Consider the following 16,029-nt stretch of genomic DNA (forward strand, 5'->3'; position numbering starts at 1 on the left):
TGGTTTTTTTTTTTTTTTTGGCTGTAGTGGGAATTAAACCCTGGATTTTCACACTGAGCCACATCCCCAGCCCTTTATCTGATTATTTTGAGACAGGATCTTGGTAAGTTACTAAGTTGCCCATATTGGGCTTGAACTTGTGATCCTCCTGCCTCAGCCTCTCAGAGTGTTAGGATTACAGGAATGCACTAGTATGTCCAGTTTCTGGGCACCTTTTCTTGTAGCAGATCCAAATAATTACATTTGTGCGTCATTTAACAATGGGGGTGGTCCAAGAAATGTGTTTTAGGCAGTTTCATCAGCGTGCAGATACAGAGTATACTTACGCAAACTAAGATAGCAGCAGCCTCACTAGGTGATACTGTCCTGGGGGAGCAGGAGCAGGAGCAGGAGCCAGCGTCGGGGAGCACAGGCCAGCCCATCCATCGTTATGTAGTGCGGTGACTATATTTCCATGTTTGCGGGTGTAGGGCCTTGCACTGCAGAGTTGTGAGTGCCGTATTTGAGGGTTACACTTGTTTATTCTCGTTTTTGAACCTTCCCGAGCCCATTGTTGTCTTTTGGGAATTTATACTGAGATAGCTCTGGAGCATTTTGCTATGCCGTCTTGACAGGTGGGTGTTGGGGTGGAGAAGGCGTAGGAATGGCGCGAGCCTGGGCGAGGGAGGGAGGCGCTTCTTGTGCTTGTCTTGCAGCGGACTGTGGCCCGTCCCAAGTGCTGGCACTCAGGGACCTCCTGACTCTCCGTCCTTCCCTTTACTTCTCTTGTAGGCTTTACTTCCTGTCCAAGAAATGTGGCCACCTCACCAAGGAAGAGCAGGGCTGTGTCCTCATTGCCATTTTGGTTTAACCCTGAGGACCGCTTTTTGTCTTGGGTTGTGGCTGTGGTTTGACAGTTTGTATTTTTGAAGCTTTATTTTTAAGATTTTCTGTTAGCCCAACAAGATTAATTTCTGGGTAACAAACACTGGTATTTGTGTTTTAAGCTTAGTGAAATTTTAAAATTTGTATTCTAGGAACCCAACAGAGGCAGTTGTTATCCCGACTGCAGATTGACCCAGTCATGGCAGAGACGCTGCAGAGTCAAGGTTGGTGACATTTAGATTCTCATTGTAAACTGGCAGTTTTCCGTTGCCATTTTCATTGTGTAAGCCTTGTTCAGTGCATCTTTATCATTTAGCTCTGGCCCTAAGATGCCACATACAGATGTGTGAAGATATTTTAGGGCGAAGAGAGAAGCTCTGCATGTTCCTCATGGTGTATGGTGTTTTTATTTTTTGCATATTCAGAAACTTTGTTTTTGAAACACCATTCCTCCTGGACCCCTGGCTGCTGCCCCTCGTGCTGTCGTCGACCAGCTGAGCCCCTCACCTGACTTGCTCTCCCCGTCTCCCCTCGCTTTGCCATTCCTTGAGCTGCCTTTGTACCTTCTGCTTCCGCTGCTCGTCTTCATCCTCGCTTTGACTTCACTTCTTTAGAGTCTCAGGCCACTCCTGCCACTGTCTTGTCATGTCTGTCCCGCCTACCCCAGAGACATCTGCTTCAGGACAGGGGCACGTGCGTGGTGTCCTCAGTGCACAGTCCCTGCCCCGCTGCCTAACAAACGCGGGGAACCATGAGATAGCGGGAACCTTGCTCTCCTTCTCTTCTGTGCCCCGTAAGTCTGCCCTTTGCTGGAACCTCCATTCCTTTGATCCCTCCTCGGCTAGCTTTTTCCTGAACTTTCTGTCTGTCAAGGCTCCAGTAAGTGACTTCATTCCCGGACCCCCCCAGCCTTGCTGTCTGAGACAGGTGTGATTTCCTTCTTCAGTGTTAACCTCCACCAGATGCCAGGTCCTACCCGTCAGATGAACATGATCACATTGCCACATCTGCCTCGCCTCTGGCTGCTTGCTTCTACCTGTGAAGTGTTCAGATAATCTTTATCCTTGACTTTGCGCGCTCATCTTCCGACATTCCATTCTGTCTTCAGTGAGTGTCTCCCAAAGTGTTTTCCAGGGTCTGTGTGTGTCACATTCACCTCGTCAGTTCTTATGCACGTCTCGTAACTTTTTCTTTTTACACCTGTTGCACAGTTTGAAGCATCAGGAAGTTCCCTAAGGCTTATGAATGACTGCAGTCCTTTACTTCCCGTCGTGTTTTTTATTTGTGAGAGCCCTTCTGTTCTTGTATATTCTGCAGGGCCTGTGCACTGTTACATCCTCACCAACCCCTGCTTTATTATTATTTTTTATTTTGAGACAGGGTCTTGCCAGGTCACTAAATTGTCCATGCTGTGTAGAACTTCTGATCCCCCTGCCTTAGATTCCCTGAGTGCTGGGATCCTAGCATGCACCGCTGCAGCCAGCTGCAAAATCAGACATTTTTAAATGTTTAATGAAACATCCACAAAGCACAGCCTGATGTCACGTTCATGGTATATTCATAGATATTTCATTATCCCTAAAAATAATTTGTATACCCCTTCTCCCCCGTATTGGGTATTGAACCTTTCATGCAGCAACGTCTGCAGCCCTTCTTAAAATATTTTTATTTTGAGGCAAGAGTCTCACCAAGCTGCCAAATTGCCAGGCTGATTAGGCTTAAATCTTCCAGCCTCAGCCTCCCAGAGTGCTGCGATTGTAGGTGAGCACCACCAGCCTTTTTTGAATTTATTTTGAGACAGGTTCTTGCCATGTTGTGAAGTTGCCCAGGATGGGCTCCATGTTGGGATCTTCCTGTCGTGGTTCCGCTGCTACAGCCTTCCTGAGTACTGGGGGGGTATAAGCATGTTCTACACACACACACAGCTCCTTTTTTTTAAAAACAGACTGCTTTTGTTTTCTGTACATGTACTTTTTCTTGTTTTTCTGGGGATATTAAAGGTTGTTTTGACATTTTTTCCTTTCCTTCCTGGTCTTACTTGTTTCAAGGTGAAAGCTCTGCCTGTTGGAGGTCTTGGTGGTCTGGGATGTAAGAGTGGAGCACTACAAAGCGGCAGGTGTTCTGGGTTCATGAGTTGGGGCCGGGACCTTTAGACTTCACGTTTGAAAGTGGATATTGCGGAGAGCAATTTGCTGGTCTACTTTGGGGCGCGCTCTTGCTGATGCCTTTAGGCCGTTCGGGCCGATCTACTTCTCCAAAGGTCTTTGAAGTCAAAGACTGGATGGTGGAGATAGGGAACTCAGAGGAGAAAGGCCTGGCCTGGGCGGCGCAGCAGGAGTCGGGCACCATGCTTAGCTGCTCCCCTCCCCATTCCCATGCTGGCTTCTTGCAGTGTGGCTGGTGTCCTTGGAGCACAGACTGACAGCTGACCTTGTCATGAGCCCGAGGGAGGGAATGTGTAATGGGCAGAAGGTTTTCTGGGAATTGCCTCTGGAACAGACTCGCATGGCAGTGTCTCCAGGGAGGCAGATGGGCCATGTGCCGAGAGTAGGAGGGATGGCCTGCCTGCCCCTGAAGTGGGTCCTCTAACACTTGTCTCTCTCACCCTTCCCAAAGTCTCCTTTGCTGCCAGTTCTTCAACCTTTGGAGGCTCTTGAGGATTGCTTCAGTATTGACTTAGAATTCAGTTTTTGCTTATCTAAAGTTCCTGTTGATCTTTTTTCTACTTTGAAATTGTGGTTCTCAGGCTGGGCGTGGTGGCACACATCTGTAATCCCAGCACTTGGGAGGCTGAGGCAGGAGGATCATTGCGAGTTCAAGACCAGCCTGGGCTACATAGTGAGCTCAAGGCCAAGCCTGAACTGCATAGTGAGACCCTGTCTCAGAAAAGGCAAAAAAGAAAAAGAAATTGTGGTTCTTTCCTTTTACAATTTTTTTTGACAGGGTCATGTTATGTAGTTCAGCCTGGCCTTCAACGCACAGCAGTCCTCCTGCCTCGGTCTCCTAAGTGCTCCCAAGTTGCAGGCGTGCGCCACCATGCCTGGATTCAGTGCACTCTTGCCTAAACTGCACATATGACACGTGTTCCAGTTTTCTTCAGTCTTCGATCCTCTGGGTTTCGGGATTTCACTACCTTCATACTTTTTTTTTTTTTTTTAACGATACTGGGGAGTGAACGCAGGCAGCACTGAGCTACGCCCAGCTCCTTTTTAAAATTTTATTTTGAAACAGGTTCTTGGCTAAGTTGCCTAGCCTCACATCGAACTTGAGGTGACTGTCTTGCCTCAGCCTTCTCAGTAGCTGGAAGTACAGATTTGTACCACCACAGCAGCTCTTCTCATTCATTTTCATTCTTGTCATCTCTTCTCCTCCACTGCTCCTTAAAAGGTTCGCTTGACCGTGTGTCCCATCCTCAGTGTTAGCTCTTCTCTTCAGTACTTTCCCAGGTGTGAGCTAGTGAAACTGCTGTGGCTCGGAAAGTACAGCTGCAGGGAAGGCAGGCAGTGTCACCAGACGAGATACAGGCTCTGCTGGTGCCAGCGGGAGACCCCAGGGAGTTGCTGAGAAGCTCGAGGTGCAAGTTGGTCAGTAGTGAGGGGAGAAAGACGCCCCCTCTTAGGCTTCCTGGGTGCACTGAGTGAGGTGGCAACGAAATCCGCACAGTTAAACACTCAGCTCACCTCTGCTGCTTTTAAGCTCCTCCCGCTCCTGAGAGTCAAGTCTGAGTTTTCAACTTCCTCATACCATGTAAAATCCACACAAAAGGCTTCAAGCTAAACAAAGTCTAAACACTGAGTTTATCCTTACCACCCTTAACATGTGCTCTTCGTCCTTTCTTGTGCTTCCTGTGCCAGCCCCCCAGCCCCGTGTTTGTCTCCCTTTACCGTCTGTCCTACCCTCACCGACGCGGAGCTGTTTTCCTCCTGTGAGACTGAACCCAGGGCCTTTCACACAGCTCCATCTGCAGCCCTGGGAGACTGAACCCTGGGTGTGCTGAGCCACATCCCCAGCCATTTTCTTTTTTTTAAAAATTTTAAATTTTTAAAAAATTTTTTATTTTAAAAAGAGTAGTACATGAGAAACAAACAAAAAAATAGAACAGTAGCAGCATACTAGTATCACGAACAGAAACAAATCAAAGCAAAAACACTCAAGGACACAAGACAAATTAATACAAATCACCAGTGGTTGTTACGTTGCATACCGCTATCCTCAACGACATTGCTCAGATTATCAGACGTAAGAATGACAGATTGCTCAAACCATTGAGGAGAATAAGAAAATAATTCTTCATTAAAACATTAGAGATATTAGAGAGTTTCACTAGCCGTTTTCAGTTTTTGCAGTTTTCATTCTGAGACAGGGTCTTGGCGTGCTTACTTCGCCAGGCTGGCCTCAGACTTGTGACCCTTACGCCTCGCCTCCCAGAGTACTGGTGGGACAGGTGTGCCGCCACAGTCCTTAGCGCGGCTGTGCAGGAAACAGCTTGAGCGTATCGCTTCCCTGCTTAGGAATCCCTTTGATGTCTCACTGCTTACAGGCCAAAGTTCAGAGTATGGAGACGAGACCCTTCAGTGTGCTCGCAGCCTTCCTTGCCACTCACCCTCAGCTCACACGCTCTTCCAGCCGTCCCGAGGTTCGCGCTTTTCCTCAGTGCCTTGTGGGAAAGCCCCTGCCTTGCTCCATGTGCTTTTCTCCGCCTGAGGTGCTCTGGTTGCTTTCTGCTCCCTCTCCTGGTTTATTCCTGCGCCCTCCTGTAATACCCGTGTCATCCTCGGCGAGCTTCCTCAGCTGAAGTAGTTTATCTTTTCCTCTCGCAACACTTGTTCATGCCCCTTTTGGGTCGTGCTGTCTGCAGCTCTTCAGCTGTTTTTCTTTTTCCTTTTTGGGTAACTAGTTACACTATTACTCTTAGTTTCTTAGTAAACATTTGTTCCGAGTGAACGTCCTGTGAATTTTGTCCTAATGACCTCCTAGCTTTGCAGTAAGTACCTTGGCTTCAGTTGGTGGCATGCTGACAGGTGAGCCATGTGTAGATTATGTGAGCTCTGTGGTGTTACGCCATTCGTCTTAACGTTCTCTTTCAGAGTAGTCCTCTCTCGACAGCCAGGTGGAAATTGTGTCATATGAGTTCTTTCTTTCAGTGTGTGTTCTCTCCTCTACATGGTACTATGCAAATGGAACAACAGATTTTAGAAAAACAGTTCAGTAAACTGTGGGTCAGAATTGTAGAAAACAGTAAGATTCTTAAATTCTCTATGTCTGTAGTGTGTATTGTTAATATCCCATCAGCAGCCTCCCAGGAGAACCTTCGTCAGCCTCAGGCTGGGGTGTTCATTTGAATCACTTGTAATGCACTCGGTAAGGAAAGGACCACCTGAGTTCTTTCCAAAGATATTTGGAATAGCATTACAGCCCTGTTCTCAAGTAGAACCAGTTACGATTTTTAAAAAATAATTGTGAATATATAAAAAACTGACATTTGTGTCACGTGTGTGATGTTGGGAATAAAAGATTTATTCAAAAGCAAACATTTATGGCCAATTTTTTTGGCTCAGATTACTATGACATGGAGTCCATGGTCCATGCAGACACAAGATCATTTATTCTGAAGAAGCCAAAGCTGTCTGAGGAAATAGTAGTGGCACCAAACCAAGAGTCGGGGATGAAGACTGCAGATACCCTTCGGGTACTTTCAGGACACCTTATGCAGACACGGTAGATGGTTTCTTTTCCTTGTGTAGCTAATTTGTGTGCTTAGACAGTGCAGGCTGGCTCTTAGTTCCCAGCTTCCCTCCTCCCTGCCTCAGTACCCAGTAGAAGTATTTTTATTGAGTCATGAATAGTTAGCCAGATTCAGTTTTCAAAAATTCTAGTTTATTCTACTTGTTCAGAAATCTATTAATCCTTAAATAAAAACTCAGCATATCATTTAACTCCATTAATAAGATTTTTTTTTTTAAATGAATATCCATAAATGAATTTTTTGGTCTCTTTTGAGACAGGGTTTCACTATGCAGCTCAGGCTGGCCTTGTACTCACTTTGTAGTACAGGTTGGCCTTGTTCATAGCAATCCTCCTGCCTCGGCCTCATAAAATGAAATTTTAAAAACTAGGTGGTCATAATCAGTCTTCTAATGAGAATTAGATTGGGTTTCGGTCATTCTTCCCTTAAAATATGGACCGTGTTCCTTAAAGGAACAAACATAAAGAGCATACCGATGAGAAAATCAGTGTGGCCACAACTTCTGGCCGTTGTGTTCTGAGCATCTGTGCCAGCTTTTTAGGTTTTTTCCCTGTTGTCCTAATGAGGATCATATGGACAGTGGAGTCAGTGTTGAGGGGAGATGGGCCTTCGTACAGGCTGGAAGGTCACTGGTGCTGATGCCACAGTGACTGAACCCACAGTATTGTACCTGGAAATCCTTCCAAGTCTTTTTGTTCTGTTTTTGTTCTTGTTTTTTGTTTAACTGAACCAGACGCAAAGTAAGGGACTACTAGTTCTGCTTGAGAGCACTTTAGGAGTCTTAGTGTTTTGTGTTTGCTTCCCTAATTCTATGGTATTTTTTATCTGTCTGGCAGAGATCTTGTACAACCAGATAAACCTGCAAGTCCCAAGTTTATAGTGACGCTGGATGGTGTCCCCAGCCCCCCAGGATACATGTCAGATCAAGAGGAGGACATGTGCTTTGAAGGAATGAAACCCGTAAACCAAACTGCAGCCTCAAACAAGGGACTCAAAGGTCTCCTCCACCCACAGCAGCTGCAGTTGATGAACAGGCAGCTTGGTGACCCAGATGGTAGCTTTTCCTACGGTGTGTTGAGCTCAGACTTTGTGAGGGGAATCTTTGACTTCTCTGTCTTGAATGAATATGGATTGGTGGTCTTGCATATATTTGTATTTAGTAGTGGCCCTTTTTCTTCTGTAAATCAGAACCACCAAATTTCAGACTATTTCTCCATGCGTGTTTCATAGGTAGGCTGCTACTCCAGAGCTGAAATTCTGGAGTTTAGTCATGGCCCCGAAAATACCTCTTTAATTATGCCCTTTGAGAGAGGAACCATCATGCTGCATGTCTTGGTTACTTCTGTTCTTTCTTCCCTTGGAGACCACTGTCATTCTCCCCTTATACCAGCAATAATCTAATAATTAACTTTAGAGAAAAATAAATTTAGATTTTGATGTTCTTTCCACCCCAGCAAAATTTCTTTGAAAGGAATTTCTCACCTAATCTGCCTTGGAAGTGTAGGAAAGACCTCATGTTGGAGAGTAGTACTTAGCACAACTCAGCTCAGACAGCACCATGCTTTTAGGTAGGTGAGTGTTCATCACTGCCTCTTGTCCCATGGACTCCAGTGCCAGCTGCAGCACTGCTGATCCCGTTCATTTGTGATAAAGAATTTGTAGAAATGCCTCTTTTTAAAGATGAGATTTTTAGTGGGGGGCAGCATTGAAGTTTGAGCCCAGGGGCTAGGCAAGTGCTCTACTACTGAGTTACGTCTCCTGTCCTTTGTTTTTTAATTTAGTTAATTAATTTTTGGTGCTAGGGATTTTGAACCCAGGGTCTTCTTGCTGTACTACATCTCAGCCTTGCTTTTCTCTTTTCTTTTTTTTTTAAATTTGGAGACAGGGTTTCGCCAAGTCACTAAGTTGCCCGGGCAAGATTTAGAAACCTCCTGACTCAGCCTTCCCGAGTGCTGGATTATAGGTGTGCACCACCATGTGTAGATTGTTTTTTATTTAGAGACTTGGTTTTGCTAAATTGACCAGGGACGAACTTGAGATCCTCTTGCCTGAGCCTCCCTAGTAGTAGGGATTACAGGTGTATACCACTATAGCCAGCAATCACTAACTCTTAAAAATGAACAGACTTAAAAAACAGTAATTGATTTTGAAATTTTTCTCAACAAGTCCTCTTGGCAGAGATATGAAATGTATTGAATACTTTGCCCAGTCACTAAAAAAATACAATTTTTTGGGAGATGGTGTGTGAGAGACTGCAGTTAGCTTTGAGTTACTTTTGAGTGCTTGCCTGCTGTGATCCCGCGACATAGTGTGATGTTCGTGCAGGGAGCTGGAAATTTCCAGCTAAGCTGCTCTTTGGTGTTTTGATCTGGCATTTGTCCCGTGTCCTTGCATGTATGCTGTAGTCTAACGTATGTTTAGAAGGAAGGCGAGACTGTTTTCTCTGCAGATATGACAGAAAATAAGTGAAAAGCCAGTGCCTTTGTCTACTGTGTAGACAAGTTCTTTAGAACTTAGAGTTCTTTTATATCTTAGAGCAAAAATAAGCAACTTACTGACTTTAAATGGTACTAGGGATCTAGCTCAGGTCTCGCATCTGAAGCAGACATTATGTTCTGTTTGTACAGATGAGGAAACTGAAGCTTACTGCTGCTGGACAACACTTGCCCAGTGTCTGGAGCTGAGCTCACTCCTGTGCAAGGACACTTTGGGGTCGTATGCCATCTGCCTTAGCGGAAGTGAAACTTTCTAAACACACACACACACACACACACACGTGGTACAGGGTACGAGAGCAGATGCTCCTTTCTGCGTAGGGTATCTCAGGCAGCTGGTCATGACCTCTAATAAGACTTTTACTTCTATTCAGTGTTCCTAATTTAGCTGTCAGCATTTAAAATTTTAGTGTCATATAAAAAAGTAGAGTTTTTGGTTTCCTGAACTGGCAGATTGTCCGGCAGCTCAGGCCCCGTCCCTCGTCTTCTGAAGTGGAGTCTGTCATTGGCCCTGACTGAGTGCAGGAGCAGCAAGCTCTGTGCACGGTGCGAGGGCCAGTTTCATCGTCTCTTCCCTCCCGCAGACTCGCTCTTCGGGTCACCTTCCTGCTCCTTGGAGCCAGTGGGGTTTGTGCCCATTTTAGGCAGAATGGTTTTCTCTCTTTGTGGACATTTCTGTGAGGTTACAATCTGGACCTGCTGAGCGAACCTCAGGAGTTGGGATTTTATGTGAGCACTCATCATCTTGCTGAAGTGAGAATTAGTTCGTACGTCCTCAGCCCCTTTTGTGTTTTCACTTTACAGGCAGTTTTACTTACTCCCTATGTGACACCCTTCCCTGTTTTTATATTTAATGCATGCTGACATGATATTTAAGAACTAAGAGTCTGGTAAAAACTTAGGCCCTTGGTGCAGAATCGCTTTCCTTTTCAAGATGAGAATTACAGTCTCCTTTCTGGTACTCTTTCCCGGGGTTTGCGCACCATGGTTAATAGGTTACTTGGGCTAATTTTTTTTTTTTTTTTTGTAGGTCTCTGAATTTAAAAGAACGTTAAAATTTTAAGACTGGAGTTTGAGGGAGATTTATTCAGGGGGCTGTGGATCAAATTGATGCTAATTAATGAAGCGCTTTCATTCCTCTCGCTTTGTAGTGGAGATGAGTGAACTGAGTGCGGCACAGAAACCAGAAAAGCTTTTGGAGCGCTGCAAGTACTGGCCTGCGTGTAAGAACGGGGACGAGTGTGCGTTCCACCACCCTGTTTCACCTTGCAAGTGAGTAACCTCAAACCGACGCTGCTTTTCAGTTTAACGTGTACCCTACAGGTTATTTTATTTTTATGTTTATGTTTTTTCGGTTTTTTTTTTGTTTTGTTTTGGTTTTTCTCCGGTACCGGGAACCGAACTCACGACCTTGCGCTTGCCAGGCAGGCGCTTTGCCGCTGAGCTAAATCCCCAGCCCCCTTTATTTCTTCATTGCACTTGAGTTTCATGACTAAACGCATTGACGCTCCTGTGGCCCTCCCTAGAGCAGCCATGTGTGTGTTGGGAGGGGCTTCTCGGTGCCTTAGACCTGTGAGATACTGAAACGTTAGACCTCTTGGAGGGTTCTCTACATTTCCGGAGATAACGTCCAGTATTTGATAACTCCCCCAGTTTGCATTTTGTTCACAGACATGCCAGTTATGTTGAAGGATTTGGAAGAAAGTTATGGGCTAATACTTTACACTTGGGTTAAGGTTTTCCATACCAGCTGGCCGGGTTAATGTAGTGAGTTTTACCAGATGGAACGTGCGTCTGCATGTTGCAACTACAAAGCTCTGCTGCTGTTGGAGCAGTGTGGCCGTGCTCGTGAGCGGGCCCGGGGGTGGGTCTCAGAGCACGGTGCTTCGCATGTAGGGTATGTGTACGTGCTGGATACACTTCATAAAGTATAGGTCCTGCTGATAGGGTGGCGGAGCTCTCACCACCAAAAAAGCACCTGCCTTTTATGAATGGTTTGGCTTGAATCGGAAGCCTCTTTGTGTAACTTCGGGCTTTGATACGAACACTTCCATCCTGTTTATTGTCTTGCTCATTTAAAAATGAGTCTTCTGTATTTTTTTGTTGTTGCTTCCACATTTTTTTAAAAGTAGGAATAGAGTTTTAAAAGACTATCTACAGAAAGCTAATAATGCATTGAAAATGCTAACTGTGAATAATATGCTTTTGTTTTGTAGAGCCTTCCCCAATTGTAAATTCGCTGAAAAATGTTTGTTTGTTCATCCAAATTGTAAATACGATGCAAAGTGTACTAAACCAGATTGTCCCTTCACTCATATTAATAGAAGAATTCCAGTACTGCCTCCTAAACCAGGTTAGTGATTCTTGTGCACTACTGCATTTGGATTAAAAAAAAAAAATAGAAAATGACATTTCTGACTATAAATGGAATTAAAGGAATAGCTTTAGAAATAATTTTGAGTGGATCAGTTAATGTTATCGGTATTTGTTCATTCATTCATGGGCTTTTTTGAGGCAGGATTGTGCTGTGTAGTTCAGGCTGGTAGTAGTTGTTGAACTCATTATGTAGCCCAGGGTGGCCTTGAACTCATGGTGATCCTCCTGCCTTGGCCTCCCAAGTGCCGGGATTATAGACATGTGCTTCCATGCTAGCTATTCTTTTTTTTTTTTTTTTTTCTGGTACCAGGAATTGAACTCACGACCTTGTGCTTGCCAGGCAGGCGCTGTGCCGCTGAGCTAAATCCCCAGCCCCCCATGCTAGCTATTCTTACCAGTCTTTGAAGAGCAAACAAGCCCATCCTGTAGTACTCATACATAAAACATAAAGCTCCTAATTTAAGTGATTTTCACCTCCATGAAAAACATCAGTAGACAGCATTAAAAATTATTTTATCTGAGTGTGGTGGCGAACATTTGTAATATCAGCTGTGGAGGAGGCTGACGTAAGAGGATCACAAGTTCAAGGCTAATGTGGGCAGGTTACCCTCTGTCAAAATAAACTGAGGGCTGGAGACTTGAGTTCTGTGACAGCGGCCTCCAGGCTCAATTTCTGGACCTGTGTACAACGGTTTGACCAGTCTTCATTCTTATTTTTGTCAGCAGTTACAACACCAGCATCTCCTTCTACCAGTCAGCTCTGCCGTTACTTCCCAGCCTGTAAGAAAATGGAATGTCCTTTCTATCATCCAAAAGTAAGAACATTTGTTTTCCCCAAGTCAGTTAAGTGGTAGCTTCTCACTCTGAGGTCTGAAAGCTCACTAAGACACGCAACGTCTTGTGTGTCTTACTTTCTCCTCCTACCTAGTTCTTGCATCAGTTAACTTCATGGTCTTTAAAATCTCTAAGTTGTTCCTTAGTTGTTGCTGAGGTCTGTCTGGCCCTTAGGCCAACTGGTCTGAAACGCTGTATATTAATAGCCTAAGCTCTTGGGAAGGGGCACAGCGCTGTTGTTTTCCTTTCCCGTTCCCAGCATGTGGGTGTTTTGTTTCACCTCGAGCTAGTGCCGATAAAATCCATAGTCCTGCACTAAAGACTGACGTTTCTCCGACTACTTGGCTGTCCAGGGCGATCTCTGAAATAAGCAGCCTGAAGACGATTACTGTATTTGAAAGGTTTTTATGGGGTAGGGATGCAGCTCGGTGGTAGAGTGCTTGCCTAGCCTGCATATGAGGCCTCAAGCTCCCTCCTAGGAGCCCCCGCTCCGAAAAGGTGTCATTTCCCCAGCGATTTCTGGGGCAGTGAGGGTATTCTGCATTGTGGGTGGGCAGAAGTTTGTATTGTATGCTAAGTTTGCTGTTAAAGTTTCACTTGCTGTGATTCTTCAGGTTTTTGTGTCTTCAGGGAAAGTTCATTTCTTTAGCGCCAGTAGTACTAATATGGATGTTGTGAGATGTCTTACTGTAGTATGGGTTGGGGTGGGGTGGTTCACATGTATTAATTTTAGGAATGTTGTTGAAGCTCTGTTGTTTCTTTTCAGCACTGTAGATTTAACACTCAGTGTACAAGGCCAGACTGCACATTTTATCACCCCACCATTACTGTACCACCGAGACATGCCTTGAAATGGATTCGACCTCAAACCAGGTAAAGATTGAAATAAGTGTCTGTGCTCATTTTCAGATACTTTTCTGATATGTAGGTGCTTATAAATGTGTAAGCGTACAAATTTGGGGCAAGTTAGACTTATGCCTTCTTTTTCTCTGCTGTTTAATTTTATAGTGATTACTTTTTAAAGAAGTAATCATCTCATTTCTTTTTAACTTCTGATTATACTATGTAGACATATTCTGAGGCCAGCAGGAATTGTGTGTGTGTGTGTGTGCGTGTGTGCGCGCGCGCGTGTGTACACTGTCTACGTCAGATCAGTTCTTAGTCATTAGCAGTTGTAAACTACCAAAAGGAAGCTTTAGAATATTTTTAATGTGCCCCATGAATTGAATTACAGATTTTAACTGCTTTATATATACTTCAGTTCTTTTATGAAATCTAGCATTTATATTGTAATTGGATGAATAATATTTATTATTTAAAAGAACTCACCTCTTAGCTGAGGTATATATGTATATGGTACATGTGAATGCAACACAGTTAATTTAAAAAAATTTTGGTTCTGTTTATTCAGCGAATGATACCCAGTCCTACCTGGCAGAAGATCATGCAGTTTGAAAGGTTCTTCCTACTGATGAAAGATAATCTACAGAACTTGTCAAATCTTTGAAACTTGGAATACATTGCTTTCATAATATGAAGTTTATTGCCTATCTGAAGTGTCTAATTTTTCACGTTTTTAAGTTTATTATTAAGCGGTTTAACATTGGATGTTTTCTTTTGTTGTTTTGTTTTTAGTATGAAAAGCTTAAAGGAATAGCTACATTCAGACCTGGGTGTACCCTCTGTGTAAGTGTCAGCATTTACACAGTGACGTCACTGTGAGTGATGGCACTGCAGTCTAGGGCTGCAGCGCTGTAGTGAGGCCGAGTCATTCTCGGAGTCAGTGCTGCTTTCACTTCTCCCAAAGATGTTACAGTGTTTGTAATCTATCATGAAAACAGCAGCGGCTGAAAGTATTGAGGGAATTTTAAATAGTCAAATTGTGCTTTTTAAAGTTTAAATGAATGTAGTTTGAAAAGCATAACACCAGGATTTCAGTTTGAGCGCCACTTGGGCAAAATTGTCCTTCAGTTCTGTGCCTTCTGTGAAGGGAGGGAGGCGGGTGTGCAGGGTGGAAACAGTTGCAGTGACAAGCGAAAAAATATGAACAGCTCTTTAAAATGCTTTCATTTACTGTTAACATATACATTTTAAATTGGGGGAGAACTACATTATCACAAAATTATATAAAATTTTTTACAAGTATATACACAAGATACCAGAAAACAGACTTCAAACTCACAAGATTATAAATATACATGTATATTCCCACATTCTGAAAAATAACATTCTCAGAAGTAACTCCACAGAAAATATACTTAGTTACTACTGAAGATAATTTTTGGAAAATAAAAACTAGATGTTAGTATATTTTAAATGGCAGAACTATATAATTACAGATCAGATGGGTAAACTGCAGAATAGAATGAAACTTGGCCTATTGTATTATGTAGTTTTGTGTGTTTTTAAAAGTGTTAAGGCAAGAAGTGTCGAATGCTTTAGAATTAAATAAATAAACTGATTTCAAAGACTTTTTTATATACTAGTATTTAAAAATCAAAGGTTAAAAGGTGATTAGTACAGAGTAATACAAAAGGGATAATAAAGACTTAAACATTTTTCAGGACCAGATTAACTGTAACAGAAAATTCATTTCCTTGTTTAGTTATACACCCAAAGGATGGATAATAAACCCTTATCTGTGAAAGTCCATGTAAAGCCAGCCTTCTATTGTGGTCATTGCCTTTCCATTCAAGAATTAGTCACTGAACCTTCTGGTAAGTTGCAGTCAATAATTGAAACACCAAAAGAACAAAGCACTCAGGGCATGAGGGAAATCACAGTTCCATTGCATTCTACACGTACTCCATTGAATTTAAGGCATTTATTCATTCCATTGTTGAGATGTTTTGCATCTCTGCAGAAGAAATTTGTTTTAAATTTCTGGAGATTTTAAGTAGCATTATTTAAATGGTTTGTAACTGTGGGGACCAAGGGCTTAAGTGGTTTAGTTCACCTTTTTTTACAAGCTAAAAATCTGAGTCTGCTGCACTATTTGACATTGGCTGGAAACGAATTTATCTTTCCGTTGCTGTGGTTTATGGGCAACCTAAAGCTGACCCTGAAAACATACGCTCAGTAAAATGATCTAAAGTGAACCACCAGAAAGGGTCACGAAGGGAACGAGCAGGTTGGCAATGGTGAAGTGCGGGGTACTGGGGTGCACAGTGTGCTTTGGCATGCATTTATCCACACAAAACCAGCGGGGCTTGGAATGCCTAGCAGGATACATGTCAATTCCAGAGTTTAGATACTCCACGTAAAAATAAGTTTTCTTAAGGTTTTTTTTTTCTTGTGTGTGTATATATATATATATATATATATACACACACATACATATATGGCAAATTCTGTATGATCTGTCATGTCTCTTCACCTTAGTTGCTGGATAACACAACAAGGCGGTCATATGACAACTAAAGCATCATGACCTTTACTCATGAAACCGACCACAGTGGTGGTTAAGGCTGACATAGGTTGACCACCATGAAGGGTAAAAATGCAGGGGAACCAACTTTATACTACATAGTAAGGTTATAGTTACTGCCTGCACTATACTGAAACTGAAATTTCTCTGTAGACAAAAGTTGGTAAACTTGACCCAGAGAGAAAATTTAAAACAGGAGGTTGAAATTTTAACTATTTTTTCATGAGAGGGTGGTTCATTGACATTTTTTCCTTTAATTCCTTGACTACCACTTTATAAAATATGCT

The 16,029-nt window shown here is 43.3% G+C and overlaps 1 protein-coding gene across 5 annotated transcripts in view; it reads left to right on the plus strand.

Moving 5' to 3' along the window:
• Window positions 1-14,977, plus strand: part of Zc3h14 (zinc finger CCCH-type containing 14) — a 49,852-nt gene extending 34,875 nt beyond the window's left edge. For 2 of the 5 annotated variants that reach the window (XM_005390258.2, XM_013517168.1), the window contains exons 10-17: window positions 1,017-1,088; window positions 6,423-6,582; window positions 7,447-7,679; window positions 10,257-10,377; window positions 11,322-11,458; window positions 12,205-12,296; window positions 13,082-13,188; window positions 13,727-14,977. In XM_005390258.2, coding sequence (XP_005390315.2) covers window positions 1,017-1,088; window positions 6,423-6,582; window positions 7,447-7,679; window positions 10,257-10,377; window positions 11,322-11,458; window positions 12,205-12,296; window positions 13,082-13,188; window positions 13,727-13,733 — 929 coding nt within the window. In that variant the 3' untranslated portion in view covers window positions 13,734-14,977. The remainder of the gene's footprint in view (window positions 1-1,016; window positions 1,089-6,422; window positions 6,583-7,446; window positions 7,680-10,256; window positions 10,378-11,321; window positions 11,459-12,204; window positions 12,297-13,081; window positions 13,189-13,726) is intronic. The other 3 variants (XM_005390262.2, XM_005390264.2, XM_005390261.2) reach the window with 2 other exon arrangements.
• The last annotated feature ends 1,052 nt before the right edge of the window (window positions 14,978-16,029 follow it).

This window comes from Chinchilla lanigera, unplaced genomic scaffold (assembly GCF_000276665.1).
Source record: "Chinchilla lanigera isolate Chin_1 unplaced genomic scaffold, ChiLan1.0 scaffold00037, whole genome shotgun sequence".
Lineage (NCBI taxonomy): Eukaryota > Metazoa > Chordata > Mammalia > Rodentia > Chinchillidae > Chinchilla > Chinchilla lanigera.